This window comes from Streptopelia decaocto, assembly GCF_964273445.1.
Source record: "Streptopelia decaocto genome assembly, chromosome: 18".
In the NCBI taxonomy this organism is placed as follows: domain Eukaryota; kingdom Metazoa; phylum Chordata; class Aves; order Columbiformes; family Columbidae; genus Streptopelia; species Streptopelia decaocto.
Window position 1 is genome coordinate 4,319,439 of NC_138673.1, and position 20,953 is coordinate 4,340,391.

A 20,953-nucleotide genomic window follows, 5' to 3' on the forward strand; every position below is an offset into this window, starting at 1 on the left:
ACACGGAGCGATACACGGTGCTGTACTTTGCAGAAAGAGCTGCACGGTACCTCTCATACGTGAGCCAGCAGACCCGTGCGGCTCCTGCGCGTTCGTGTTGTGTTCTGGGGTGCAGACGCTGCTCCACACACCGTCCAGACCCACAGCACGTGGGTCACGCTCAGCGCTTCATCCCGCACCTTCCCGTGGTGCCAGCCAGGGAACACCGGCACGTTTACACCGGCTTTACACGCCGTGTCAGCACAGCAGACCTGCAAAAACCCCACATTCAGGCAATGCATAGGATATATACCAGCTTATTTGTTTTTAACACAGAGAAGGGATTCCAGGTACTGCTCAGCTTTAGAGATGAGAAAGAACCAGTCGCAGTTCCAGATTCTAAATTACACTTGTGAAAAGAGACTACAAAACAGTGCATTTCTTGTGCTTTTCGTTAAGTATCAGAATCCAACGGAAAAACTTGAAGGAGCTAAATTCTCAGTACATTTTTTGGGTTTTTTTGGATGAGCGTTTATCTGTTCAGGAGACACCCAGCTCACTCGGGTCCACCACATTTCAGCAGCATTCAGGTTCTTCAACACAAAGTCAATGGCAAAACAAAAACAACAACGGAAAAAAGTACTGAGTTACAAAAAAAGATCAATATCCAGTGTCCTGCTAATAAAGTCATATTTTAATATAAAATATTCATACAGCATACTCTACACCTCATTCTCTCTGCTAGCTGAATACTGTTACTGACTATTCAAACAGAAAAACTTCAACCACTTTGCTCTTCAACGTTTTGGAGGGACAATACGGTTTCCAGCAGCTACTTTGATCACAGTAGTGGGGGGACAGGAAAGAGGGAAAGATGGGGGGGGTAAATGTTCCAAAACTCTATATTAGGTTACGAAGTCGGCTGAAAGAGGGGAAGTTTTTCAGAATGTAAGGACTGATCCCACTCGGTGGAACACGAAACACCGCACTCATTAGTGTTTCCATTAGAAAGTTCTCCTTCCTACACTGCAAGTCACCCTCGTGCTCTCTTCCTGCCCAGTACGAAACCTTTTTCCCCTCTAGAAACAAAACTTAGTCATTGCTCCTCTCTGTTGTCTTCTGCTCTTTTGGTTAGAGTTAAATAATAATTAATGTTGCTATAAAGATGAGTTAAAAACCCCAAATGCAGCCTCGGAGCCCGCTCGTCAGGGTGTCATGTTTCAGGGAGCTGATTAATGTCCGTCAGTTTTGTGTCGTTCAGGATCGCACGGATTCTCTCCAGGGAATCCGCCTGCCGGATCCGCTCCAGCTGCACCTGCGGGGAACCGACACACACAGTGAGCGGCTGCAAACCCACCACCGACACACCATCTTCCCAAGAGACGGCAAATTATCACTGGCTAGAAAACGCGAGGTGTAAAGGAGCATGAGCTTCATTTAGAACCAAGAATGGGAGAATAAGACATAAGGCAGTTGTATTTTTACAATAAAAAGCCGCTTTCTGGGGAACTCCAGCAAGCCTTCATCATCACTCCCATCATCACCTCTCCATCTGCATTCCTGTTAGTACAATAATTGTGTATCTTTGCTGCTGAGAATTGGCTGGAATCAAGTCATCAGAATAAAATCCCCAATAGGCTTAATACTAATACTATGCTTCATCAGTTTATTATATGAATGACTTAAAAAATAGTTCATAAATACCAATGTAAGAAAAGTTGCAATTGATACTTATTTTACACAGCTCTAGAGAAGTAAAGGAACAAAAGTAGCACCTTACAAATTGATTGCCCTTCTCTTACCTGAAGCGTCTGAGAAAGCTTTACGAAATCTCTCTGCACTTGCTCACTGACATCTAATTCAGTCTGCAACCGTTGAGCTTTGTTCTTCTCTTCAAATACCAGCTGTTCAAGGTTTGCCTGAAGAGAAAGATTCTTTATGTTATGGTGAAACTGAATAGAACACGAGAAGCTTGTATAAACCGATTAAAGCCTGATTCTAGAGCAAAGCAGCGTGGTTACTCCCCGTATCCTAGCAAGAAATTAAATCGCTCTATCTATACCTTAATTTTCCTAATTGCAGACTCAGGGCCTAACACACATCAAACAAACATTCTCGTGATTCAACTGGTTAAACATAAAAAAGCCCCATGACACTTAACAGTGCTATGTCCAAAGATCTTAAAATAAAAAAAGCAGATTTCTGAATTGTAATGGAACACAGCCATAGGTGAAGGGCAGTGATCTGCTGGTGGCAATAAAACTACATTGTTGTGGAAGGGGAAAAAAATATAGAGTGGAAAATCAGATCCCAATTAATTCATCTGACTGCCAAAGTGGGGCTCCTTCCTACAGCAACAACGAAACATTTATTCAAAAGTATCATAGCATTCAAACCAGGGCTTGGTTAATCAGGATGCTTTCTATGCAGATGCAGAAATGGCAGTGCAGGGAATTGCATGGGAAGACAACCCAAAAGAGATATGACAGCAGCATTTCAGATCCACTGCTTTACGAATCCCAGCACAAAGTGACTGGGATAAGGATTTAAACTGCATCCCATGGACACTATTTCACTGACAGAATCTTATCAAGGTTGAAAAGCTTCCTTTTCCACCTTCACGCAGTGATACATCCTCTGACCACAGTCTGGTCATCATAAAACATCTCTATGTACTCCATGTCCAGACATCAGAACTACCTTGGCTGCTGTCTCCTTCTTCAGCTGTTCTTCTAGAGTGTTTTTCGTTTCCTGCAGACTCTCCAGCCGCTGCAGGTTTTCCTGTGAAGAACTTTCCAACTATACAATAATAATAATAATAATAAAGTATTAACTAAAACTCCCAACATTTTGGTTTCTCACAGTCCCTCCATACAAGAAGTACAGCCTACGTGTTCTTCCCGGGACTCAAATGCACCATCACCTCACCTAGGCACACAGAAAATACCTAACAAACATCTCTTTCTCTCCATTTATTTCTTAGAGCTGGAGAGAAATGCCCAAACGTGACATTTTGGTTATTACCAGGTACCCTAATATTAGTTAGGAATTAGTTAACCCAATATTTAGGTTACGGATTAATAAACAGGCAAAACACCTTTTAAGGAACAGAACTATGAACACGTCCCAGTCCCACACTGGCTCCAACGCAGCTGTTCTCTCCTGTGCAATTCCACACCTGAGCTCAAGGGTTTTAAACTAGAAGAGGGGAGATCCAGGCCAGACATAAGGAAGAAATCATTGTCCCTGAGGGTGGTGAGAGCCTGGCCCAGGTTGGCCAGAGAGGTGGTGGATGAACCATCCCTGGAGACATCCCACGCCAGGCTGGACGGGGCTCTGAGCACCCTGAGCTGGTGAAGATGTCCCTGCTCATGGCAGGGGTTGCATTGGGTGAGTATGAAAGTCCCTTCAACCCAAACCATTCTACTGTTCCATGAAAGGTGAGCTGCACAAGTCAGCCAGCCCTCCAGCAGCACAAGAGCAGGCCGAGATGAAGGAACAATAATGTGACATGTTTCAGAATCCTCCCCTTCATTCAGCTCTCTCTCTCTCCCAAGACTCACATACTAAGCATCATACAAAAATACACCTAAGGTGTAACTGGCACCTCAAAAGCAGACGGGGAAGAAAAAAGTTCATTTTCTCTGATGAGAAGAGGTTGATGTGAAAGACACCCAGTGTTACTGATAGAACTAGCAGAAAAAAAAATCCTCTTCTGTTTAAAAAAAAAAAAACCTGCAGTGAAAGGGCTCCTTACCTGTTCCTTTTCTGCTTTTATTCTTTCCAGTTCAGCTTTTAAACTGGAAATGGAAGCTGAAAAACATGAATATTAAAATGTAATTTAAAGCAAAGCACAGGAAACTGGACAGACCCTCTTTACTTGTTACTATTTAAAAGAGAATTAAGCACGTGCTACGTCAAAGGTACCTCAAAGGTAAATAAGTAATTGTACTTTTGTTTTCAGTTGCACAGCTTTGGTGTATCTGCCATCAAAAGCAGTTTTGTAAATTCAGATAAGTCTACTTATCACAAAATCAAGTGTTAATTTCTCTTTCCAAATTCTAATAATCCTGTTTTGAGACTGTTTTACCCTTGCTCACCTATTTCCTCTTTGCAATTCTCTATTTCCAGCTGTAGAGTTTCTTCTATATTTTCTTTCAAATATTGTTCGGCTTGAATCTGTTCTTTTAAGAATAAAATCTCTGCCTTGAGTTTCTCCTCCAGGTGATCTGCTGCAGTCCGCACACTAATTATGTCTTCACGATATTTTAAAATCAGCTCACGGAGCTCCTGAATCAACAATTAGCGAAGATTTGTATTATGATCTTCAGATATAAACAGTACCATATTTACCATCACACAAGCTGAAGAAAATTATACAGAATCACAGAATGTCAGGGGTTGGAAGGGACCTCGAAAGCTCATTCAGTCCAATCCCCTGCTGGAGCAGGAACACCCAGATGAGGTTACACAGGAAGGTGTCCAGGCGGGTTGGAATGTCTGCAGAGAAGGAGACTCCACAACCTCCCTGGGCAGCCTGGGCCAGTGTCTGTCACCCTCACTGAGAAGAAGTTCCTTCTCAAATTTAAGTAGAACCTCTTGTGTTCCAGTTTGCACCCATTGCCCCTTGTCCTATCATTGGTTGTCACCGAGAAGAGCCTGGCTCCAACCTCCTGACACTCACCCTTTATGTATTTGAAAACATTAATGAGGTCACCCCTCAGTCTCCTCCAAGCTCCAGAGCCCCAGCTCCCTCAGCCTTTCCTCACACGGGAGATGCTCCACTCCCTTCAGCATCTTTGTTGCCCTGCGCTGGACTCTCTCCAGCAGTTCCCTGTCCTGGAACTGAGGGGCCCAGAACTGCACACAATATTCCAGATGTGGTCTCCCCAGGGCAGAGTAGAGGGGCAGGAGAACCTCTCTGGACCTACTGACCACCCCTTTCTAATCCACCCCAGGTACCTTCCTGGCCACAAGGGCCCAGTGCTGGCTCATGGTCATCCTGCTGTCCACCAGGACCCCCAGGTCCCTTCCCCTATGCTGCTCTCTAATAGGTCATTCCCCAACTTACACTGGAACCTGGGGCTCTTCCTACCCAGATGCAAGACTCTACACTTGCCCTTGTTATATTTCATTACATTTTTCCCCACCCAATACTACCCTGAGGTTTGTCCCACCGTACCAGATCGTGCATCCAGCAAGTTATTAAAATTCCAGACAGTTTGCTTGGCCACAGTAAAGTAAGAATGTGTAAAGATTCACGTCTCCATAGATTTATGACCCTCTTTTCCTGCTCTTCACCCCCAATGATCTTTTAAGCTTGATGTGCTTGGGTGTAAGAGAGTGGCCACAAAAAGGATGACAAGGCCTATCATTATTCAAGGCTCAGGATTATTATGGGTCTTAATGCCTGGACAGAGACTGAAGTGATCTACTTCATTTAACTTCTTGAATTGATACCTACATCAACCTGTGGTGACTGAACACTTGCGTGCCCAGTTGCAAAATACAGCTTAAACTAGCTCAACTGGGATAAGCTTACGCTCTACTAACAACAGAGCAGCTGTCAGGCCACAGTTAACTCATTTTGTTATTATCTAGATACACCCTGAAGCACGCTGATGGCCCAGTGGGATCAGACTGCTGATTTTGTACCTCACAGATTTAACAGGGTTAAAATCCAGATTATTGTTCATTGTGCTATTTGAGTCAGCAGCTTTTTGATAAAAAAGATTCTTCCAGCAAGATGTAGTCACGTGCATTATTTGTGTTAATGATTTAAAAAATGTTTTACCTCTGCTGCTTCTGGTAGGATGAAATCTTCAGCTTGCTGTAAAGATACATGCAAGCTATGTTTTCCTTGAAGACTTTCATTATCTTTTTGCAGTCTCACCAGCTCTTCTGAAACCTGCTCCCTTGACTGCGTCAGGACAGCCTCCAATGTAAAGAAAAGCATAAATTGTCATTTAGGGTCAAGCTTGCATCTCTTTATGCCCCATTTACTATTATTGCTTTCAAAAGAGAGAGTTGATGTTCTTTGTAAGGAAGGAAAACAAAATGATTGCGTGGATCAGTGCAATCAGTTCTCTCTTGCCTGGCCTACGCACCAGCAAGAAAGGCAAGATTAGTCTTAACTGTATAGGCAGACAGGAGAAAGCAAATGACAAATACAGCATTAAGTCTCCCAGTTTTCTTCCGTATTTATGCATTAGCTGGCTGTGCTCTCAGAGCTTGTCTGGTCAGTAACTTCACATGTTAAGATGCACAGCTCTCTCCAGCCAAGCTTGCCTGGGCAGCAAAACAAAGCCTTTGACAAACACAAGGGCCAGACAGTGCTGGCCAAGCCATCTCTGGGCTTAAGCCGTCTTACCATTTGCTCCTGGACGCTCCTCTTTGCTTGTAAAAACGCCTGCTGCAGTTCACTGAGGAAGTTCTCTGACTTCTGACATTTAGCCATAAGCAAAGAGATCTTTAAAAAAAAAAACCAACATAAAGCATGAAACAGATTTTGAAGAAATAACCACTGAAGTTCTCTTCCCTGTTATCATTGCTAACATATACTTTGAAATTTCAAACTAATCCACTAAAGTTTATTTCGTTAGAGACATGTCAGACTTCTCTAGAAACTGCAGCAGACTCAGGTGGAACGTAACTAACCCCAGAAGTTCTCATTTTTGTTGCCTCTACAGCAGGTAGTCCATCCATATCTACCAGAAGACCAGTTCTTGTTACATACTTTTGAAAAACATTTCATGATTCCTACCATCCTGGTTACAAAGTGCTTGTACCTGATTAGAGGAGTCTTCAGCACTTTGTTTCATGTAATCCTCCAATTCCTGTTTATCTTTCATTGTCTTTTCCAGTTGGTCATTAGCCTGCCTCAGCATCACCTGCAGCTTTTTCACCTGTGTTGTAACAACAAAATAATTTAATTTTCCACTTTTTTGGGGAGTGTTTATTTCCTGAGCACAAATATAACCCGCCTCACTGCACCTCCAAATCACAAAATAAAATCCCTCAAAACCCTACGCAACCCAGAAGTTCCTTTTTTGTTCTTCTGAAATACCCTGCATTACAGCTCTAAGAAAACACGGGACATCAAACTGCACTGGACCATGGCCACATAATGACTTCAGTCACTTATTTCAAAGCAGAATGTGACTCATGCCTTCCATACCATTTGAAAATTGTTCAGTATATGGCAGGAAACATATGTTCTCCAATACTTTACTGTCACTTTACGCTGTCAGAATGAAGTCATCTGATTTTTCCTTTGCTGTTAACAATTCTTGCAGTATCAAAGATAATAGAATTTGATTCATGAAAAGCATTTTACAATATAAATTATGAAAGATACTGACTTCAGCATGAGCACAACACTTTTTATAGAACCATGCCTTTACTGCATGATCATATAGTACTGGGTAAAGTGGTTCTCAATGGTGAATCCTTGAGAAATAGGTACACGCAGTGCTCATGACCACATACCAATGACAAACCAGGCTATGGCAATAAAATGTCACAAGTTATCCAGATTTTAAGTATGCTGATGTTGTTAAATTAAAACCAATGAATAAACCAGCAGATTGTTTGAAGAGCTGCAAAAATCTTGCTAAAGCTAGAAGAGAAGTCCCACCTGGTCTCTTGTCTCAGCCTCCTGAATTTGGATCCCTTGCAACTGCTTCTCGTAATTCGAGCACATATCACAGCGTCTTCCCAGCTTGTTCCCTGCGTTCTGCACCTGGAGAGCACAAGAGTTATTCACCTGCCATAAAGGCCATAAAATTCTTCAAGGAATGCATACTGCATACTCTTGGGTGTGTTGTGTGATCACAAAATATTACAGATAAAATGCAGTGGCAGAATCATGTAATGACAAGACTAAGTTGCTCTAAAAGTAATGGATAATGTAAATCGCTTGCAGCACGTCAGCTTTTCCTTGCACGAATCCCACTACTGGCACAAAAGCAATAAGCTATGACATGCAAGAGTTCATCAAGTCATTCAGTGTGTCCTTCTGAAATATATTACTTAATTGCCTGTACAGAAACAAATATCTCTGAGAAAAGCTTTTAACAGGCGATAGCATTTTTTTAGTGCAATTATTTTGTATTACAAATCAAATTATAAACACAATACTACAGTGTTGTTTTGGTTTGGTTTTGGGAAAAAGAAACCAAACTGGAGAAAAAAAAAAGAAGGGTTGGGTGTGCAGCAGGGAAACAAAGAGTAAACCAGCTACCAGTTTGACATTGTAATGGTTTTGGCCAAGGGAACAAATGGAAGTTTAACCAGAGCTCCAGCTGTAAATCAGGTTTGAGCTGAAATGTTATTTGTATTTTCTGCTCCATGTCCCGCCCACAGCCAGCGGCATTCACATACCCTGCCTGTCCTCCTGCCTCCAGAAACATGTGGGAAGCAGCGCATTTCTGTTCCGAATTCTAACAATGGCTTGAAGTAAAATGTCATCAAAATGTCAACAGGGCAAGGAAATACTCAAGAGTAGAGGATTTAACTCAGCTCTGAGATCATGACACTGTTGTTTCTCCAGATATTACAAATTAGTAGCAACACAAAATAAAACAAAAAAAATTAAAATAGATTTGAAGAGACTTCCCTAAGTCATGATTTCCTGATCAGTTGAATCCCAACAAGTTGAGGAAGTAAAATATTGCTAGTTCATCTTATCTGTCTTTTGCCTGGTCTCTTCCACTGCATTCTTACCTGCACACCGCCCCCCTCTCCTTCCCCCATTGTCTTCCTTCTTACCCACTATGGATTATCTTCTCTCCTCCTCCCCTTTCTTCCCCCTAAAGTGTTGCTCCTTGGCCTCTCTTCTTCTGAAAGAGTAACCACAGGAGCCTCACAATACTCTTCTTTTTAGGAATAAACTAAATGCAAGCTGTGAACTGGCATCACAGAACACTGCTGAAAAACTGACAGGCAGAACACCCAGAAGCAACAATTTCCTTGGTCACCCATTCTGAAACTGGCACAGCGTTAAGTTTAATCTGCAGCCTGTCGCTCTCAGAAATCGGTTTCTGATGATGCAAGTCCCCGACAATTTTCTGAAGCTTCCTTTGTGGTAGCTTTGTCTGTTATGCGTATCTTGGCTACTCATTTCTAAATTGCACTCCATGCACAATCCTCCTTAAAACTCCCTGCTGTACAAACCAGCATTGTTAGCTCTGCTCCCTCTGTTAATCGTTGTGCTTTCCTAGTCACCCCAGTTGCACTATAGTGTCCTTTCCTCAGCCTCCTATTTTCCCCTTCTGAGTTCTCCCAACTTTTTTCACCTTCTCATGTATCTGCAAGATCAACAGCTACCTCTACCAGGCCATCCCCCAATTGCAAAAATATCATGTATTTAGGAAAGCTGAGTTTCCCACGAACAGAATCAGCTAGCAGGGTTTACATCAGACGTGCTTTACCTACAGAAGTGTTCCAAGAGTGAGAAGTGAAGAGCTACATACGATGCTACGTATTTCCTTCTGCACCTGACTCCTTGTAAAACAAATTACCATACAATCATAGGGGCATTTTGGTTGGAAAAGACCCAAATTAGGAAGAGCTTTCACGAAGAAGAGCCCCGCAGCCTGTCGCAGATGCACGCCCTGGGTACGCACCTCCTTCTGCAGCAGGTTCCACTCCGTCTCGCTAACTAAGCGGTAACCGCTAGGAGATACATAAGCGCTTTCTACTCCTTGTGTAACACTGGAAAGAAGTGACGCAGTCTCTTCTTGCTCTGGTGTCATTGCTTTGATTGCTTTTTCCTGATCTTTGGTTAACATGAACCCACTTGGCATTTGCAGAGACCCAAGGGAAGCTGTATCAAAGTTCTCAGACACTGAATCTGCTCCAACGAGTGGTCCAAAATCTGACTCATCCAGGTTCCCGGCAGATTTTGCTTTGTTGTTGTATCCTAAAGCTTTGGACTGTAAAGATCCAGATGTCCCCAGACTGTCTGTTGACTGTGCTCTCCGTAGTCCATCTTTGAACATATCATTCTCAGATTTATTGAAAGATTCGCCAGAAGAAAGAAGCAAGTCTGCATCCAGTGAATGGACTGAGCCATGGGTGCTATTTACCTGCACCTGGAATTGAAAAACAAGCAAGAAAAAGTTATACTCTGTCCTAGAAGCATGGTACAAGAGAAATGCTGGGTACTAATTATCAGACGTGGTAAAAGCAAATTTTAATTTGCTTTGGCAAGAATTTATATATTTAAGTGCAACTCCAAAGATTTCTCATTGGTTAATAAGAATTATAAGCTATAGAGAATAAAGGGCACTAAGTTTGCATTTGAATTTGTAACAAACACCCTGAGGAATGCACGAGTGTTCAAAGCTGCTTTGAACCATCCAGTTGTTTTACCTCTTCATTAGAGAGCTGGGCAAGGGTTTCCTCAGGGGCTAGAGAACATGAAGCTTTCGTTTCATCATCTGAATCTTTTTGCTTCTGCTCCTTTCTCTTGCTAAGCCTTTGCTGGTCATCTTCTTCCTAGAAATCAGTGGTCAACAGAGAACATGTAAGCAGGATTCAGTTTTGCCGTAGTAGCCGTGACATCAGCTTTCACGCTAAACGAAGCTACAAAGAGAGCACTGGAAAAGATTATTTTGGTTAAAAACCCAATCTTTACGTAAGGATTACATAAGGATTCTTATGGTTAAGAATCTAGTGTTTATTTCACAAGGTGCCCAAACTGACTTTAAAGGAGAACTTGCTTTTCAAGTTTAGTGGCAAATTCATCTTCTAGAATAATTTTATTCAAAGAACATATTACCTAGATCAAAATTCTTATTCTAGGCATTAACAAATAAGTAACAAAACTAGCTGCTACACTGGCTATTGTACAGAACCTCATAATATACTTGTGTCACTTACAGCCCCACTAACAGCCATTATACGATCATGAATATTAAAACAAAATGTGAAAACGTGAAGTGCCTTTATCACTCTAAACTATGAAATACAGCATATAGAAAAAGAATGAAAAGACATCATATAACACTAACTCAAAGTATGTACACAACCATTTGCATAAGCTAATTTAAAATGAAGTTCTTAATTTATGCCTGAGCTAAGCACTGTATTGGAAAAACCTAAAAAGAAGGAAATCTTGCAATTCTAATATCCTTAACCCAGCTGTTCTGAGTCACAGGGGACTGTTTCTTCCTCCAAGATTAACTTCTGGATAGTATTACCTTTTCATTTAACAATATTGGCAATGTTACTTTTAAATTTACTACATACATTAATATTAAAGTACTTGCACAAATTGAGAGTTTTGGTTATAACTGTCGGCTGTCATTTAAATAGAGAACTTCTATGAGAACTGTCAGCTATCATTTTTTGAAATATTAACACACTTAAATAACTTGTCTCCAGCATATGATTTCCATATCTGTTATAGCACATTAAATTTACAGTACTAAAAAAAAAAAAAAGCAGCAAGTAACCTGATCCTTTTTTTTCAGCTCTTCAACTTGTCGGAGCTGCTCAGAGGTCAGAACAATTTCCATACGCTGCATGTCCCGCATCAGCAAGCGCTGAGACTCCAGGAACTGGTCATTGGCCTTTTGCCAGGTGTGTTTCAACTGGTTGTGCTGTTGTCGCTCTTGCTCTAAGAGGTGGCAGACTGTTCAAAAATAGAAAGAGTCGTTCTGAACCACATTTTTTTTTAACCTCTTTTCCAAAGAGAAGCATTTTCACAAATAAAAGTAATTATTGTTCTAATCAGAAACAGCCAGGTTTTGTTCAACAATTATTTAGGATGAAAGATGACATTTTCTTAATTCCCAAACTTGGCTCATGATTAGGGATGTAACACCGACAGGAAGATTTCCCAGTTAGAACACTAACGCCTCAACTCCATTCATGAATTCTAATAGTTTATATTTTTAGTACTGGTTTCAAAAGACTGTCTTCTGTGTTCCTGTTTATTTCAACAGAAGGTTGTGTTTTCATTCCTCTGCAGTGATTGTGCACTGTACTGGCACACACACGCAGTTACACCTCCATTCCACCACCAGGCATTCAAAATTGACATAAGTTGGGGAATGACCTATTCGAGAGCACCGTAGGGGAAAGGGACCTGGGGTCCTGGTGGACAGCAGGATGACCATGAGCCAGCAATGTGCCCTTGTGGCCAGGAAGGCCAATGGCATCCTGGGGTGTACTAGAACGGGGGTGGTTAGTAGGTCCAGAGAGGTTCTCCTTCCCTTCTGCTCTGCCCTGGTGAGACCACATCTGGAATATTGTGTGCAGTTCTGGGCCCCTCAGTTCCAGAAGGACAGGGAACTGCTGGAGAGAGTCCAGCGCAGGGCAACAAAAATGCTGAAGGGAGTGGAGCATCTCCCGTGTGAGGAAAGGCTGAGGGAGCTGGGGCTCTGGAGCTGGACAAGAGGAGACTGAGGGGTGACCTCATTAATGGTTACAGATATCTAAAGGGTGAGTGTCAGGAGGATGGAGCCAGGCTCTTTTTGGTGACAACCAATGATAGGACAAGGTGTAATGGGTTCAAACTGGAACACAAGAGGTTCCACTTAAATTTGAGAAGGAACTTCTCAGTGAGGGTGCCAGACACTGGCCCAGGCTGCCCAGGGAGGTTGTGGAGTCTCCTACTCTGGAGACACTCAAACCCGCCTGGACACCTTCCTGTGTAACCTCATCTGAGTGCTCCTGCTCCGGCAGGGGGATTGGGCTGGATGATCCTTCGAGGTCCCTTCCCATCCCTAACATTCTGTGATTCTGTGAAATAATGCCCATAATTGTACACAAATAAAAGACACCAGTAAAATCACTTTAATAAGAAGGAAGTTTACAATACTATAAGGACTTAACAGAAATTCAATAGCATCTCTCAGGAGAATGAATGGCTCTGTTGTTTTTCTCCATCATAAAAGAGCTCCACATTCAACTCTTCTGTAAACATTTTAAGGGCTTTCATGGTTACAAGTACTGCTTCCACCCCCCACCATTTCTTTAAATCCATTTCAAATAAAAGATCAGAAAAGAAGCAACAAGTAGGCTGTTTTTTGCATCCTTAGTGTACAAGAGTGAAAAGCATTATTATTATTATTATTATTATTATTATTATTATTAGATAGGTACCTTCATGCAGTTCTTTCCGCAACTTCTCTGCATCCTCTTGCAGGACTGATTTTTGTGTGTTGAGAACAGCCACGTACATCTCTAAGTCTGTCCTACATGACTTCTCAGCTTCCAAATAATGGTTGAGTTCTTTAACCTGAATACAAAGAGACAAATCCACCATCTCAGTGAGAGAACAATTTGATATATAAAGCACAAAGAATCTACAAAGAAGGAAAACACTCAAGCATGGACTCTCAATGTAGTAAAATTTTTTAGACTGTGAAATGAATGACACTGTTCTACCAAATCTCAGACAGACCTTCAGCTTGGAATAAAAGGGAAAGAAAAAAAAAAAAAAGGAGGATGAATTCCAGCAAGTGATGAGCATCTATTTAAAATGAGAATGCAAGTGACCCAAAAGAAAAGGAAGATATTCATTTTTATGTCTTAAAAACATCCACATGGTAAGTTACTTCACAATTTCAGCCTATTTGACTTTCAGGATAAAATATTTGTATTTTTTTTATAAAACAGTACATTAAATGCAACTATCTTAGAGTGATATAGATATTATTTACCCTTCACAGCTGATGAGAAAGTTCAATAAGGGTTCTGACATATGTGAAGAAGACAGGAATGCCAGATAAATCACTTACATTGATTTCTTGCCAGCAATGACCAATATTCCATTCTATGAATCTGAGGTTTGCTTAAATTTTAAGATATAAAAATTCTGCAGATATTGCTTCAGTTTTATGCCCAGATTAGAAAATTAAATCACAGAATCCCAGAATGTCAGGGATTGGAAGGGACCTCGAAAGCTCATCCAGTCCAATCCCCCCATGAAGCAGGAACACCCAGATGAGGTTACATAGGAAGGCAAAAAGAAGGCAAATACAGCAGACGCTGAATGGAAGTAGATTCAAATGTTTCTGTCGATGCAAATGTTTCTGTGGCTGCAAGCATGACAATAATCTAAAGGCTGGGCTGTTGGAGAGGTGCAAAGCAGCTACTTTTCTAGAGCTTTTTCTTTTTTAATACTAGAAGACCTGAAGTCATGCAATTTAAGCTAAGCACAGATCACACACACATAATGCAACGCTCAAAACAGAAAGACAGGAGAACATATATAGGCCAAATATGTTATTTGAGCTACAAGAGATGTATTATGTATGAAGAGTTTCACAATACACCCTTTTCTCTCTTACAAAATGTGACTTCACCTATCTGCATCAAACTAGCATGGTGCAAGATATAACTCAGGATACAATTACAACTCCACCTCACCTTTGATGCTTCTAACTCTTTTATTTTTTCTTCAGCTCCCGTCAATTTCTCCTTTAGCGCTGCAATCTCTTTCTCCATGGGCATCACAACCGAACGCAGCTTCTCAGCATCTTCCTGGGCCTGAAGTTAATGCAATAAATTATGAATAACACGTTATCATAGTTTTCACCACAACAGTTTCCATTATCAGGGACATTTGGAAAAATGTAGCATCAATTTTTGGTGTTAATGTACTAAATATTTCAAAACTATATACAGACAATTTATCAAAAACCCCACAATTTTTTTGAGAAGTCGTTCTGAAAAGATCAAAGCAGGACAACAGAATGAAAAGATTGATACATGGAAAATAAAAGAGAAAGAGCCAGGTAAAAATAGCAAGAATTAAAATGAGAAATAGCGTGGATTGCACATGTCAAAGGGGTCCTGACATCTCCGTTTCTTAAATGCTCTGGCTTTCCTTCATGGATGCTCTAAAAACTTTCCAAGTGAAAGGAACAGCTCCCATAGACCCCACAACAGCAAGCAGAGACTCAGATATTCACCACAGTACAATTACTTAAGCCACAGAAAATTTAAGCAACCTCATTTGGGTTGGTTTTGCACAATTGTTTTCTGTCTTCTATCGGAGGAACTTGGGAGGAGAGGGAAGGCAAAGAACAGTGTCCCAAAGCTGAAGTTTCACAAGACGACACCTTTCCTAACCTGATCAGCAAAGACAGACACTGAAAAATAACATTCATGTCTTGTTTTAAATCTAGACTGGACTGCAGGTCTCAGAGGTTACTCATTTGACTTTCCATTTCTGGTAAGATTACTGACAACTGTATTCTGAGCACGACTTTCAGGAAGAAAAATAGACATTATTTTTAACCACTGAAGTTTTCTAAACATAAAATTAATAGACCAAACAAAATAATCTTGTAACATGTGTCAATTATACAAATGCTCTTGGGGTCTAAAAAGCTTCAAAGAAAACTCTATAGACAAAACAAAATTAAATTTATTCATGTTTCATTCACTACTTCTGCATTTTGTCACTGCCAATTTGCTCGTCCAGAGAGTACAAATAGAATGGGTGAGGGAAGCGAGGGACGGCCCATGACGCAGTGAATTCAATACCAGGGACATGTGACGGTGTCACACACACACACATCCCAGCATTTGCAGCCAGAAACTCAGTTGCATTTTTCAAACAGATGGGAGCAGCAGTTCAACTTCAGAATTGCTCTATATTTCATTTATTGTATGAGTTCTATTCATTCAATGCTACCTATAGCTAGCTCATATGGACTAAAGATGCCCAAACATTTTTAGGACTGTCAAACAAGCTTTTTCCTAATTATTCATTATAACTGCAGGAATATTTCCTGCAAGTCTGACTTCACATGGTTCAACACTGAATACAGAGCAGCAAATGCATTCGTGTTGAAACCCACCAGTTCAGAGAAACAGTCAGGAAGTTCCCCGAAAGCAAAATCAGAGTGTTGAACAGCAACCAACTGGAAAGACAAAACTGTATCAAATTCCACAGGACAGAAAAATTACCCCGGCTTTTACTGCTTGGTAAACAGAGCTGAAGCTTGACACTAGGGTTGCAACATATCGCAAATGTTTCCTTTGAAAAGAAAAAAAAAGGTGGGGGGAGGTTTGGGGTAAGAATTTGTATTAAAGGTCAGTGTGATACTGATCTGAACACTCAGAAGAGCTGATAGCTGCTAAGAAAATGAGCGCTGGTCACTGGGTCTGCCTTTGGAGGTAAATTATAATTACTGAGACTCCCAAATTGAGGTTCAACTTCCCACTCAAACTTTTAATAAAATGAGTATATCTATTAATCTGAAAAATGCTACATAAAGATACTGTCACATGTGGCGAGAGGTGCCACAGCCATCATGTTTCCTGTGGCAAGGGTGTTATTCAGACCCTTCCAGAGGTACGATCCTTGAAATGTTTATTTCCTTCGGACCTTATGTCAAACTAAGTTGACTGTTAAAGGTTTTATACGTTATCAGCTTGCATTTACTCAGCACCTACTCAAAACCAAAGCACTCCAACCGCTCGTGCCTCAGCAAAACCTGCTTCCCCAGCACAACGGCTGAAGAAGATGCTAAAATGAGTCCAAGTCACCACACAAACCATGGCATCGCTGGCCTGACAGCTGGCTACGGCAATCCTGCATGTTCTTCACTGCTACTCCAACACTTTCAGAAGAAGAGAGAAATCTCAGGCATGTACTGTACCTGAATTTGTTCCTTAAAAACGAGACAATGCAGAAAACACAGAGATGCAATTCGAGAATCTCCCTTTAAAGTAGGAGTAAACTGTTTAAAGTTCATCTAAATCTATTCCACTATCCTTTAGCAATAAAAGCACCTCACTGTATATCAGATTTTATGGCCAACTCTGTCACAGAAATCAGATTACCCTTCAACTTCTCCTCTTCCGACTAATAAGCACACCCCATAACAGGAGGTTTGTCCTTTCTTGCTCTCTCTATAAGCAAAATCCCTGTTCTGCATCCTTCTGCTGCTCAGAGTTTGACACAACTGTGCTATGAAGTCTTTACATTCATCACAGCTCCAACAGCAAACCAGGTGTATAGTTTAAAATGTTATTTATCTGCTCTACTAAACTTTTAAATGTTAACTGGTACATAGTAAAGCCACTAAGTTCAGGTGCTCTCTCAACTGAGCAAACTGCAATTCCAACTGTTATTTAAGTGCATTCAGATTAAAAAATAAAATAATGAAAAAGTGCTGAGATTTTAGCTATTGGAAAGACTCTCTCAGTTGAGGGAGATTGTTTTCTGAAAATAATTCTTGGCAGTTTGTTGGTAACGCTCTGCCGGGACTTTTATACTATGAACTCACAGAATCACAGAATGTCAGGGATTGGAAGGGACCTCGAAAGACCATCCAGTGCAATCCCCCCATGGAGCAGGAACACCCAGATGAGGTTACACAGGAAGGTGTCCAGGCGGGTTGGAATGTCTGCAGAGAAGGAGACTCCACAACCTCCCTGGGCAGCTTGGGCCAGGCTCTGGCACCCTCACGGAGAAGAAGTTTCTTCTCAAATTTAAGTGGAACCTCTTGTGTTCCAGTTTGAACCCATTGCCCCTTGTCCTATCATTGATTGTCACCGAGAAGAGCCTGGCTCCATCCTCCTGACACTCACCCTTTAGATATCTGTAACCATTAATGAGGTCACCCCTCAGTCTCCTCTTCTCCAGCTCCAGAGCCCCAGCTCCCTCAGCCTTTCCTCACACGGGAGATGCTCCACTCCCTTCAGCATCTTTGTTGCCCTGCACTGGACTCTCTCCAGCAGTTCCCTGTCCTTCTGGAACTGAGGGGCCCAGACATTATGACAAGAGACTTTACAAGACCTCCCGCTTTTACAAGCTGAAAACCATACCTTCCCATCTTCTCAAGTGCAATCCTCCTACTGAATCCACATAATCAGATACAACATCTTTATGGATTCAAACGCAGGATTTTGTCAAGATGACTTCCATGAACAAAGAGCCAAAAGTTGGCAGAACAAGGTTACATGTATTTCTGAGGAACTACAGCATAGAAATGAACCCACGTATAAGCACACAAGTCTATCTTGAAACAGAAACTGAAGAATCAGATTTCAACGTACCTTTTTCATTTCATTTTCTAGGTTTTCTTCCTCTTGACCTTCAGACAGTCGCCTTCTTAACTCTGCTATTTCCCGTTCCACATTTTCTCGATATTGATTCCACTGAGCTCTTTCTTGCTCCAACCGGTGATGATACTGGAGCTCGTAGTCACGAGCAGTCTCTATAAAACAGCATTTTCAAAACTTATTTTCAATGTAAGTTAAAAAACAGAGCTTTAGGAACTTCATCTCCAATGATTTATCTTAACTGATCAAAACTAGGACAACAGTTCCTCCCTTCCTCTCTTCCCTTTGAGTCTTGCCCTAAAACCCAACTACATAAGTTAGAAATCCCAAGGAACTGCATCTCAATTTGTACCATCACTAGAACACAAACAAACAAGCCCCCCAAACTGTGTAACTCCTAATTTCAAAACAACGTACATGTCTAACATCCTATTTAGCAGCACCTTTTGTACCTCTGAGCACATCATCCATCCAAACTACCAAAACACTACTTATTTACTCCAAAATTCAAAAGAACCAGAACTTCTCACATAGCTTTCATTTCCCTCTTAGTAATATTACCCCTTCAGGCAAGGAGCTGCCTTTGTTTACATTCATTCAGCAGGTGGCACAACTGAACCCTGATCTAGGTTCATGGATATATATATATCATAAATAAACAGAAGTTTGTGTACTCAATATACATGAAGATCTGTCTTCCCTGGGGAAAAAGTGTAATCAGGGGATGCAACAACTGCTTCCAGTCAACAGGCTATCGGTTCAGGATACGTGATCCTGTTTGTGAAGCTTAAGAAAACAGCCAGTTGTAGCACGAGTCTGTCCCCAGGTTACATCTGCACTTTGTTCCTTGCCCATAGTTTGTCTCAGAAACATCAGCTGTGCAACATGCAACACAAAGAAAAGCTCAGAACTATCAAGAAAAAAAAAGACAACTGATACAGAGCAGCATGTTCAGTCACTACCCTGAAAAGTGCATGTGACGGTACTGGAGAGACACTTCACTGTCTGACAGCAGAATTAAGTTTACACAAAAGGAGAGAAGAGAATCATGCTGTCAGCCTAATGCTGTTTTCAGGCTGGTGAAATTACATGCATTATACCTATCTTCATGGAAGGATGAAGCATCACATTCATAGTTCCTCAAAAATACTTTGCATAAACGTGGGACTTCCTATTGCCATAACTCCTTCTAAATTCTATCCCCATATCAAAAGAGAAGAAGAGCCAAGCTCCTTTTTCCCAAACTTGGGAGTGGCTCCATCAGCCACTTCTGTAGCCCAGTTTTGCCAAGCCATGAAAAGCAGCTCTCCATCTGCTGTGCAAGAGCAGGTACAAATCACTAACACCTACTGAAGAGGAATCCGATCTTAGCAGCAGCAGCCTGCCTGCTGGTTACCTTTCATAATAGCTTGGAGTGAAGCTACTTCTTCCTGCCACTGTCTCTTCACCTCATCGATAGCCTCCTGCTTTGTATTCTCAGAAACTGTAGCGATAGCTTTGATGTTCTCCATTTCAGCATGAGCTTCCATCAGCTGGGTCCGCAACTGTCCCAGATCATCTTGGGCTGCTTGCAGCACTGCATTTTGTCTTTTCAGGTCCTCTGAAAAGAAGTGTTATTTACATTTAACTTGATTAATCAATTCCATCTGGAGAGTATCCAGAGTTACTATGGCAAAGAACAGTGCTCGAACAAGGGGGTGAAAGAAGCACTGATATTAAAGCATCTACCCATAACAACTGAACAAACATCAGCAGGTATCGTTAGGGAACATTAGTTCTTGACTTTGCTTGCCCTTGCATTTTATTTAGAAAGTACCTTCGCACAGATGCAGCCACAACGTAGACACAGTAGATATAACCCATGAATTAATATACCTGATGAAAGTGAACTGCACTTTTAATTAGTACATTATTATTTAACTGAATTTGGATAGAATGCTTCATATCTCTTGAACAGAAACCATCTATGACCACTACCTAGAGCCCACATACAAAAACTATGCAGCCTAATTTGTTCTTTACTGTGGCTTTGCTAAAACTAAGCTTCTCCTAAAAACATTCAACAGGAACACCCACTACGTCTCTAATTATTACAACCACAAATTAAACTAATTTCACCCTGAGCTAACTGAGTACTCAAAAGGGCATTAATCCTTGTGTAACAAAACCAGGATCTTGTAGCATTTATATTACTTAGTTCTCAAACGACAGTATAAAGGATGGACTGACACAGTTCCAATGTGCATTTAGAAAAGTGTCTTGGAGAACAGGGAGGGAGGGAAAAAGTAATTGCTTGTAATTACTTGTATATTCTGCTCTGGTATCCTTTCACTTCCAGACATATGAAAGTCGGATTTTTTTTTTCCCTGCTCATCACAATTTATTTTTATTTTCTATTTTTTAACTGTACTCTTCTGAAAAAGAGAGAATTATTGCTGATCTCACCAGCAGAGTTTTGTATTTTAGATCTCCTTTCATCCAGTTTCTAGAAACGCAAAGAAATAGGTCTTCTCTATGATCTGATCTTCATTATGCCTGTTGTATTTCTGCTCTCATAAGCTTATACAAGCAGCTGCAGTCTTAATGCATTATTTTTTGGCTTTGCTTTCATATGTTAAGAACAGGAAAATCATCAGGATTAGAAATAAATCAATTTGGCTCTCAGAACAGTAGCTATCTCCACTCTCCAATTCTTCATCAGATATTCGAGCTTGCATGGTTCACATTTTCCTATAAAGAGTGTTATTGAAACAGATGCCCTTGGCTGGTATTAAAACTTTTATAATGTTTGTCTGCTTACCTTCTACCTCAGATGGAAATTTAAGACAAATTAATACTACACAAAAAAGCTACCCACAAATTCCAACCAGCATACCATCCTGGCAACGTCTTCCCACTTACCAGATCAGCTGCTGTTCAGAGAGAACAAGCACAACGTGGA

The 20,953-nt window shown here is 41.1% G+C and overlaps 1 protein-coding gene across 3 annotated transcripts in view; it reads right to left on the reverse strand.

Annotated features, from left to right (window-relative positions):
* Positions 1–645: 645 nt before the first annotated feature.
* Positions 646–20,953, reverse strand: part of RABEP1 (rabaptin, RAB GTPase binding effector protein 1) — a 36,752-nt gene continuing 16,444 nt past the window's right edge. Inside the window, exons 3-18 of one of the 3 annotated variants that reach the window (XM_082068146.1) lie at positions 19,409–19,612; positions 18,007–18,167; positions 14,362–14,481; positions 13,093–13,228; positions 11,439–11,617; positions 10,354–10,479; positions 9,606–10,073; positions 7,616–7,720; positions 6,768–6,884; positions 6,350–6,448; positions 5,774–5,914; positions 4,080–4,269; positions 3,737–3,792; positions 2,680–2,778; positions 1,782–1,898; positions 646–1,294 (exon numbers count right to left, since the gene is read on the reverse strand). In XM_082068146.1, coding sequence (XP_081924272.1) covers positions 1,193–1,294; positions 1,782–1,898; positions 2,680–2,778; positions 3,737–3,792; positions 4,080–4,269; positions 5,774–5,914; positions 6,350–6,448; positions 6,768–6,884; positions 7,616–7,720; positions 9,606–10,073; positions 10,354–10,479; positions 11,439–11,617; positions 13,093–13,228; positions 14,362–14,481; positions 18,007–18,167; positions 19,409–19,612 — 2,420 coding nt within the window. In that variant the 3' untranslated portion in view covers positions 646–1,192. The remainder of the gene's footprint in view (positions 1,295–1,781; positions 1,899–2,679; positions 2,779–3,736; positions 3,793–4,079; positions 4,270–5,773; positions 5,915–6,349; positions 6,449–6,767; positions 6,885–7,615; positions 7,721–9,605; positions 10,074–10,353; positions 10,480–11,438; positions 11,618–13,092; positions 13,229–14,361; positions 14,482–18,006; positions 18,168–19,408; positions 19,613–20,953) is intronic. The other 2 variants (XM_082068147.1, XM_082068148.1) reach the window with 2 other exon arrangements.